This window comes from Diospyros lotus, chromosome 10 (genome assembly GCF_014633365.1).
Source record: "Diospyros lotus cultivar Yz01 chromosome 10, ASM1463336v1, whole genome shotgun sequence".
NCBI lineage: Eukaryota > Viridiplantae > Streptophyta > Magnoliopsida > Ericales > Ebenaceae > Diospyros > Diospyros lotus.
Window position 1 is genome coordinate 290,828 of NC_068347.1, and position 9,772 is coordinate 300,599.

Consider the following 9,772-nt stretch of genomic DNA (forward strand, 5'->3'; position numbering starts at 1 on the left):
ATTCCAGTGGGACTTAGGAAGTATCTCTCCCTCCAGGTTAAGTCTACTATTGCAAAATGGTACACTCAAATTTTTTGCCTTGATTAGGGGGACACTCTCTCTTGTGGCTAAGATCACCTCTATTTGATTAGTCTTGTCTCTTGCTACTATGTTCCACAGACCTCTTAATTAGTTGGATATCAAGAATGCCTTTCTTCATAATAGCTTAGAGGAGGAGGTTTATATGGAGCAACCTCTTGGTTTCATTGCTCAAGAGGAGTCTAGGATGATGTGTTGCCTTCAAAAATCTTTTTATGGCCTAAAACAATCTCCTTGAGCTTGTTTTGGTAAAGCTATCCTAGAATTTGGATTAACTTAGAGGGGTTAATTATTTAATTTTTTATCACTTTAAGTTTGGTTGTCACATTCTTCTAGTGGTGTATGTTGATGATATAGTTATCACCAAGGATGATGATGTTGGTGTTGCTGAATTGAAGACATATCTTTAACAAAAATCTTAAACCAGTAAATTGAAATATTTTCTTGGCATTGAGGTGGTAAGATCAAAGCAGTGCATCTATTTTTCTCAGAGGAAGTATGCTTCAGATATGCTAAAAGAGACAAGGATTCTTGGATGCAAGCCAATAGATACTCACTTCTATGGATCCGGATATCAAATTGTTAATGGGAGAGGGGGGGAGCCTATTTTTGATATTGGGTGCTATTATCAATTGGTTGGCAAACTTAACTACCTCATAGTTACTCGAGATATCTCATTCATTGTGAGTGTGGTAAGATAGTTTCTAGATTTATATTGTGATAACCACTGTGATGTAGTGATTCATGTCATTCAGTACATTAAAGATACATTAAAGGTACACACTGCGATGCAGTGTGTTATAGCAAAATCGTGGGCATAGTCAAATTGTGAGATATATAGATCCTAATTGGTAGGATCTCCTAATGATAGATGATCCACATCTAGATATTATGTATTTGTCGATAGCAACTTGGTCTCTTGGAAAAGTAAGAAACAGAGTGTGGTTACAAGGTCTAGTGAAAAGGTTGAGTATAGGGCAATGACCCTAACAACATGTCAATTAATGTGGTTGAAACAATTGGTTGAGTTAGGAATCATTTAAGTCCATTCTATGCAATTAATTTGTGACAAACAGGCTACACTACATATTGCTACTAATACTTAGTTCCATGAAAGAACCAAACACATTGAGATTGGTTGTCCCTTTATCAGGAAAAAGTTGCCATCTAGAAATATTGTCACATTTGTGAGTTCTAATGATCACTTAGCTGACATGTTCACTAAATCACTCATAGGTCCTCATGTGAGCTACATATGTTCCAAGCTGAGCAGGTTCAACATTTATGCTCAAACTTGAGGAAATATGATCTTTAAATTAGGCAATTATATATCTTGTATATATTCTTAAAAGTTTTCTATATCTTTACTTTCCTTTCACTAGAATAGGATACAAGTATATAATCCTTGTGCATCTCATTCAAGTAACATCAAATACACATTTTACATTCTTTTATTTTACAATATTAATGTTGTTAAACTAGGGTTAAAGTTACTATTTTGAGTATTTTCTTCATGTTACAGGGATAAATATTTTAGATTGTATTTTTTAAGCTATTTATCAAATTGCTATTGTATTTTATGATATGATACAGGATTCAAGATTTGAAAATTAGGCCCTCCATTTCATGATATGTATCTTGATTTGACAACTATGATCTGAAATGATTTGCAATACTTTCATTTGACATGATACCCAAACTGTATTTAGATCATCATAGGTTTGAGTTGAGAAAACAATTCCTTTGCAAAGCAAGGATAAAGCTGCATTCAAGAGAGAACCAGAACACCCTTTTTTGTTCGTAAGATTCTCATATTCAGACTATCCTTTGTTCTACTTTTGCATGGAATCAGTAGATAAAAAGCCACTATCTTGAATTGATTGGTGGCCATCTGTATTTCTTGAATTAAAGGAAAGACCACCAAACTGCACTGAAATACTAGATTGTTAAGCATTAACCCTATGAACACATTTCTATCTGTAAAGATAGTAGCCTCATTTCATAAAAAGATCTCGTCAAGAAACTGTACAGCAATTTTTCCTTTTGCCGACTGAAAATTGTCTAGGGAATAGAAAAGACCAACACCGCAGGATGATTATTTTATTTAGTACCCCAAAACCATGTCTCTATACATAAAAAGATTAGCATCATCCGTAATGATGATTACAATAATTACAATAATAATATCATGATATTATATTAGTTTACCTTCCACAACAATTAATATGAACTACCCAAAAAACAGAAAAACTTCTGGCTACTTCTACTCAAGAAAATCATCTCCAATATGGCAGGCATCAGAAAAGATAAAGGCAACTAAAGCAGAAAATATAAGGAGAAAAAGGAAGTTCAAGACAAGCACGACCAATTTCAAATTATAAATGATTCCTAACAGTGACTATATAACACCACGACCTTAGATTTTGTTTATTATTTTGATTCATATCATGATTCAGATCCTTAGAGATTGATAAATCAAACTGGAAAAGGAGGAACAACATCATACATGATAATGTGTGAAACCTTCAAAAAACAAGCTTTGTAACTGGGAAAAAATTAATAAATCTCAATCAATGAAAGAAAGACTACTATCAACAGTTAAATGGACAAGGGAAGCTCACTCCATCTCCCATTTTTCCAGAAGAGACTAGTAGATTTCCATCATAATCACTTTCCTCATGATTCGGAGCATTTGCTTCATGAGGAAGGTTTTCCCATTTGCGTTTCTGGACCTGATCTTTATCATCCATTTTTGCATTCACAGAAGATGGAATTGTGCTCAAAAAACCTTATCAGAAATGCAAGCCTTTGGGTGCCAACCAGTTCAGCATAGAGCCCACTAGTATTAATCCTGCAGTCATACAGAAAGGTTATACAAATTTCAGAACAGGAAAGAAACAAAAATATTCAACCAGACCTACAGAAAGCTAGAGATAGAGCAGCTTCTAAACCATATTGATTCTCCACTATGTACATACACCCAAAATGTATAAGGTATTTACAGCCAAGGATGACAGCAGACTTCCAGCAAAGTTTAAACAGAGAAAGGACATGTAAAACACCTAAAAATGGACCAGAAAGAAAGAGGGTAACCTAAGGGGAGTAGAAACTTCAGCATAAAAAGATGAAATAAAGGAACATGTCAATCCATGGATAACTAAACAATGATACACTGCACTAGTTCACTTATCCACCAAGTACAAATGTTTCAGCTGTAGACCTTTTTTTTCTTTCTAACGGGTAGATGAACCTTTATCTAGCAAATTAAAATCAAACTGCAGAGAGAAGACAAAACAAAGGTTTCTACAATCATTATAAAGTTCCATTGGAATAAAAGAAAGGAGTGATCAGCCTGGAAAGAATTGTTCTGAAGCACTTCGATGTTAAGATCATGCATTCATAAAATTTATCAATTGTCACCTACAACTTTTATCATCATTGGCATTCCTCAAAAATCTCTAGTCTTTTTGTTGGAAAGCAAAAATCCAACTAGATGATACTCATAGAGAGCACAATCAAGGAGAAGGATAAAAAACATAATTCCACGAGCAGAATATGTAAGTGTTGCTAAGCTTTCCATTAATCAAAAACAAGTATAAATAACAGTTTATTATAATTCAGTTGACCTTTTTAATCATCGATATGCAAAAAGAAAAGGGACCAAAGAAACTGAGAGAGAGAGAACAGGAAAGAAATGAGAATATCCAGGGTGTTTCCCGATACTCTGTACTTGAGAAAGATCATTACACTTGATGTCATGAATCAAATAATGGACTAAAATACATCATTTTCAAATAATCTCACCAACCAAAATGCAAATCTCCAAACATAATTTAATATCTAGATCCACAAATTCTAATTGATTTTGTATGTGTAAAAAGACTTAAAAAACATAAAATAGATTTTATCAACTCTCCTATCTATATGCTATCCTAAGCCACAGACAAACATCAACCCAAGAATCAAATCCAGAAAACAGAAAACTGTGATTGAGGAGATGAGGAGTGATAAATCAACCTAGGGTCTTAACTTCAATGAAATGTTCAATATGTTTAAGCTAGCATGTGATAAGACACAAATTGATATGTGTGTGTGTGTGTGTGTGTGTGTGAGAGAGAGAGAGAGAGAGAGCAAAATGTACAAGCAGAATAGACGGGCATAAGATCATAACTTTACTGAAATTTTTGCCTCCAAATTTGACCTCAGACATAAAGTTAAATGAAGTAGTGATAATAATGCCCTTTTTTTGGTTGATAAAGAAGTCTTTACGTATAGTGTTCATATTACATATGGTGTTGACAGAATTAAAAAGGACTTGTAATAAAGTTCCTAGAGAAGAAAGGAGTCCAAGTTGCATATATACAGGTTATTAAAGACATTTATCATGGAGCAAAAACATATATTAGACTTGTGAGAAGAGATTGAGGCTTTTCCAATTAAAATTTGATTACATGAAGGATTTGAACTGAGCCCTTATATCTTTTATTTATTTAATCCTCCATACAAATGAACACAGAGACAGAGACATGCATCCATACAAAAAGAAAAAACAACCAACATTTCAATCCAAGAAATAATAATTGGGTGAGAAACAACATAACAATAATAAAAAACCTAGAGAGTTGACTAAAACAATAGAATGGCATGACAAACAATGGAATTATAGCAAATAACCCAGCATAACAACTTAAAAAAGTTCAATATGCAAGCATTGGTAACATCAAATCCAATTTTGTTCAATTTCTAGCCACCAAGTTTCCCTGATCAGAAGTGAATAAAATAGTGCTTTAATATACCATGAAGTTCCTCATCTAGACATTAAAATTGATGGGAGAGCTTAAGTGAAAGTGCTAACCAGAATTTTGTATTATTTGCAGAATTTATGGTGACTCTCTTAACAGAGATCATAGAGTTGACACCTATAGAAGAATACGAAGAAACGTAATTACTAAGGCCCATTTCTACATTATACAGAACCGTAACAATCTCACAAGGTACAACAAAATTAATCAAACCTTAACACAAAACACCACGTGTTCAAATAATCTCATAAAATGCAATGGATATTCAGATGTACCAAATCAATAATCTCTCTCTTTCTTTCTTCTTTCTCGTCTGTCAACTAGAAACCCAAGATTTGAAACCTAGGGTCATGACAGTGAGATCCATTACATAAATTGTATCTCACCTATCATTTCTATTTATGGCCATATCTTTTGTAAGGCCTATATAATTCATATCATAACTAATAGTTTCCAACCAAATTTCTTGGTCTTCCTTTGCCTCTTTGCTAAAAACTTGTTCAATTCCATCCAATCTACTCAGACAATCTTCTATTAGTCTTCCTCTCACATGACCAAACCATCTTAATCATATTTCATGCATCTTACCTTCAACAGAAATCACTCAATCCTTATTACAAATAACCTAATTTCTGATTCTATCTTTTCTTATTACAAATCGCGCATCTTACCTCTCACATGACCAAACCATCTTAATATCCTTATCTGTGTGGCGTCATATTTTGCACATAGTGGTCTTTACAACCTAACATTTTGTGTCATATAGCACAGCTAATCTTATAGCCCTCTTATAAAAATTTTATTTTAGCATTAACGAAATCTTACTCAAAAAAGAAGGTGAATCCAATGCACAAGGCTCCCTCATTGCAGGCTTTAGGGAAGGTTAACTATACACAACCTTACCTTGCTTAGCAAAGAAGCTATTTCCTAACATGTACCTATGACTTCCAGATTACAATGGATCAACCTTACTGTTGCTCCAAGGCCCACCTTTAAAACTATCAGTCTTTACAACTGGGTAAGCACACAGAAATCTGTGTATGGGCTCAGCCTAAGTCTTTACATCCTTATTAATCCCTCCATCTTTTTGGATGATCGATTCAAGATTCAACTTATCTTTTTCTGTTTATTTTTTTGGACAACTTGATCTTTAAGTTGTAACATAATATAATCCAACACTTATATTTTCACTAAACTTACACTTCATACTTTCAATTTTAATCTGCTAAATTCAAAAAGTCTAAATTCAAAAGTGTTCCTCCATTCTCAAACTTAGTATTCAAGTCTTCTTTTGTCTCATCTACCAAGACAATGTCATTTGCAAATAGAAAATACCAAGGCACATCCATGTAGATATGTTTAGTGAGTTCATCCATTACTGGGGCAAAGAGAAGGGCTTAATGCAAACCCTTGAGGTAATCCAATTGAAATTGGAAAGGACTTAGTATTCCTCCACTTGTTCCTGTACATATATTTAATAACCTGTACATAAGCATTTGGGACTCCTTCTCTAAGACCCTTCATAAGTGTGGGAAAATGATTAAATTAATGAGTTGGAAACCAACAGGCTTGGACACCCAAAAGACATAAGGCATACATTAACTAGAGAAGTTATGTATTAACTAGGGATGCCAAAAGACATTTAGAAATTAAGAAGGCATTCCAAAAAGACATAAGTAAGAAGCTCAAAGAATTTCCCTTAAATATTAAAACATTCATAGTGAAAATATAAAAGACTCTTACTTGGGCATCTAGATATGAGGTTGAGAACTACTTGGTTCCCATTGGTTAGAGCAAAACTACAAGGAAATGAGATCAAATCCAAGCTAAGTTAAACCCAAGAGATAAAGTTGCTAGATCCCTTGCATAGTGGGAGCCACCAACTATCTTCAAGAAGTGTCATCACACCTCTTAGCAAGAGATTTGATATTTGTTACAATTCAGGTTTCTCTAACTACACTAATAAATATTATGGTATTCTAACAAGAAGATTTCTCTAGGGACTTCATCATAAATTTGTTCTAAATCTATAAACAACATTTTGATTATCTAAATATCTTTCCATCAAGTACCTCAACAAATATATAGCTTCCATTTTTGACCTACCATGCATAGTAACTAAAAAATGCCATCTTCTTGCATGCATTTAGATCCTTCTATTGAGATATTATTTGCGGTCCAACTGTTTTCCTATTCTACATCTTTTTTAATGTTCAACTTATGTCATTTGGACAAATAAGTATATAAAACATGTAATTCCCATATTCTTCAAAGTTACTAAGACGTCCCAAGAAAGCACTTGTTTCTCCACCTTCATTGAACAACTTGAAGAAACAATCATAGTCTTTTTCTTTGGCGGCCCCCCATTACTAGTACCTTTTGGTTTTTGACTTTTATGTGCTCCACTTGACTCAAATATCTTGTTTTTCACTTCTTACCTTAGCTAGTTTATGTATATCTCTTTCCCCATCTTTTATATAGAGTCATAATTTCATAAGCTTCTAACTTTTCTTCACTAGTTGTCGTGTTTTGCCAGAATATACATATTTAGGTTTTCTTTACCATGCATGAATGTAAAGCCTTGTATCAAGCTCTCATAGTTTTGATTTTTTTTTTTTTTCATATACCTCTTCATTCTACCATCAAGACTCCATTTGGTTGGGAACTTTTCCCTTCAAGTCTCCTAGAACCTCTATTTTTTTTTTTTTTTTTGGGTAGTATTTTGAATAGCAATAGCCATTTCAATCCACATTTGGTTAGCCTCTCCTTCTACAATCCAATCTCTTCAACCACACACTTTTTCCTTGAAAATAGCTTGTTTTCACATTTTAAATCTCATCATCTAATTCTTCAGGTTTGTTTTGTATAATTTTTTCTCCTCCACTGTGTGATATGAACGTCAAGGACCATAAGTCTATGTTGAATAGTTAGGCATCATTTTTCCTTTATAACTTTACAATCCTTACAACATAAGCAGTCCTCTTGTCTCATAAGATAATAGTCTATTTGGGTAGTTGATAAGCCATTTCTATATGTGACCACATGCTCATTCCGTTTTTTAAACCTAGTATTGGCTATGGCGAGATCATATGCCACATCAAAATTCAGAATAGCTTTGCCGTTTTCCCTCATTATTTCTTTCTCCAAATCCATAACCTCCATATACATCTATATACTAAATCACTTCTTTTCCCATATGACCATTTAAATTACCTCCTATAATAATCTTCTCTTCTCTAAGTGTTTCTTCTACCAACCCCTCTAAATTTTCTCAAAATTCCATCTTCATCTCTTCTCCTAACCCAACTTGTGTTGGATATGTACTAACAAATTAACAATATTCATAGTTTCTTCTCCTAGAACAACTTTAGGTACAACAATCCTGTCTTCTATTCTCATAAGAAAGTAGTCTATTTGTGTTAGGTAACTAACAAGCAACACTTATTTGCTGTCGTTTTTGTACTTGTTTGGAACTTAGAATTATGAATTATAGATAACATAATAAAAAAGCATTGAGTAAAATTCCAAATTCAAATTCCGGTCCAAAATGTATCTGGGTTCATAATGATAAAAACTACCAAATAAAGTTACGAGAACTCTAGATGTTTCTAAGATAAGCATGTCATAGTTATGGAAGTTCGTTTTTCGGTTATACAACATAACAGGAAACCGTTAAAATCGAAAATTCAAGTTCTTGACCAAAATGTGTCTGGGTTCATAACAGTAAAAACCACTAGATATCTCTAGATATTTTGAAGGATAAGAGTGCTGAAGTTATGGAAGTCAGTTTTTTCGGATACACAACATAAAAAAGGGCCTTACTTGAAATTCCAAAATTCAGTTTCCAAAACAAAATTTGTCGGGTTCGAAACGATAAAAACCGCCAAATATAGACAGTGTCCATAGAGATTTTTAAGGATAAGTGCACTTTAGTTATGGGAGTCTTTTTTTTTTTAGGTTAAACAACATAAGGGAAAAGTGTTACGTAAATTCCAAAATTCAAATCTGGTCCAAAATGCCTAAGCATCAAATTGTCTAGTTGTCAAGATTATAGTATCGAAAGTGTGAACAATCCTAAACGCAGAAAATGTAGAGAATTTCAGGAATGTATAAAATCTAGTAAAGTACATCCGATTAAAAAATAAAAAATAAGAGGCGGAACGTATCATATCAATAGTCATAGCACCGGCACCTTTACCCTCTGTAAAAAGGGGCATGCGAAAATTGAAGATATACAGAAAAGGACCAGAAGCAATGATCAAAATGGAAGAAATACTCGATATCTACATAAATTGAACGAAGGTACCAGCAAAACTAGAAATAAAATTACTGAAATGAAATGAGCGGGACATGAGTACCTGAACCGGGAGGAGGATGAGGGCACGAAAGAAGAGGCGTATGGAGTGAGGGAAGCAAGTAGAAGAAAAGGGGAAAGTAGAAAGAAAGAAAGAGAGAGAATGGGTTTTGGACGGATTTGCATTGCGGTTGGGCGAGAGAGAGTTGTTGGTTGGGGAGAAGAGGAGGAGCGCCACTTCCTTAACTCCCAGCAGACACTTGGCATGGCATTGGCAAACCAAACCCTTTTCCTCCCCTTCTAAGTTTCCTCCCCCGCCCCGCCACCCAGTCTTCCCCAGAGGCCAACAGCTACTATTGCTGCTTATGCAGACTGATGATTTATTAACTTGCCATATAAAAACAAAAAACCGTCAGAACCACTTGGTATTGAGTTTAATGGCTCTCAACCACATTTGATATATTATTTATAACACAACCATCAACAACACACCAAATCTTTATTTAAGATAATAACTCGCTTAATCTTCTCATTTAAAATGATAAAAAAAAAAAATCTCTTCAATTTCTTAAATGCAAAGTCTAGTAATAGAGTTTAT

The 9,772-nt window shown here is 33.9% G+C and overlaps 1 protein-coding gene across 5 annotated transcripts in view; it reads right to left on the minus strand.

Moving 5' to 3' along the window:
* Positions 1-9,545, minus strand: part of LOC127811623 (uncharacterized) — a 31,855-nt gene extending 22,310 nt beyond the window's left edge. For 4 of the 5 annotated variants that reach the window (XM_052351644.1, XM_052351645.1, XM_052351643.1 and 1 more), the window contains exons 1-2: positions 9,239-9,545; positions 2,700-2,929 (exon numbers count right to left, since the gene is read on the minus strand). In XM_052351644.1, the coding sequence (XP_052207604.1) occupies positions 2,700-2,828 (129 nt within the window). In that variant the 5' untranslated portion in view covers positions 2,829-2,929; positions 9,239-9,545. Of the gene's footprint in view, positions 1-2,699; positions 2,930-4,933; positions 4,998-9,238 lie in introns of all 5 variants that reach the window. The other variant, XM_052351642.1, reaches the window with a different exon arrangement.
* Positions 9,546-9,772: the final 227 nt, after the last annotated feature.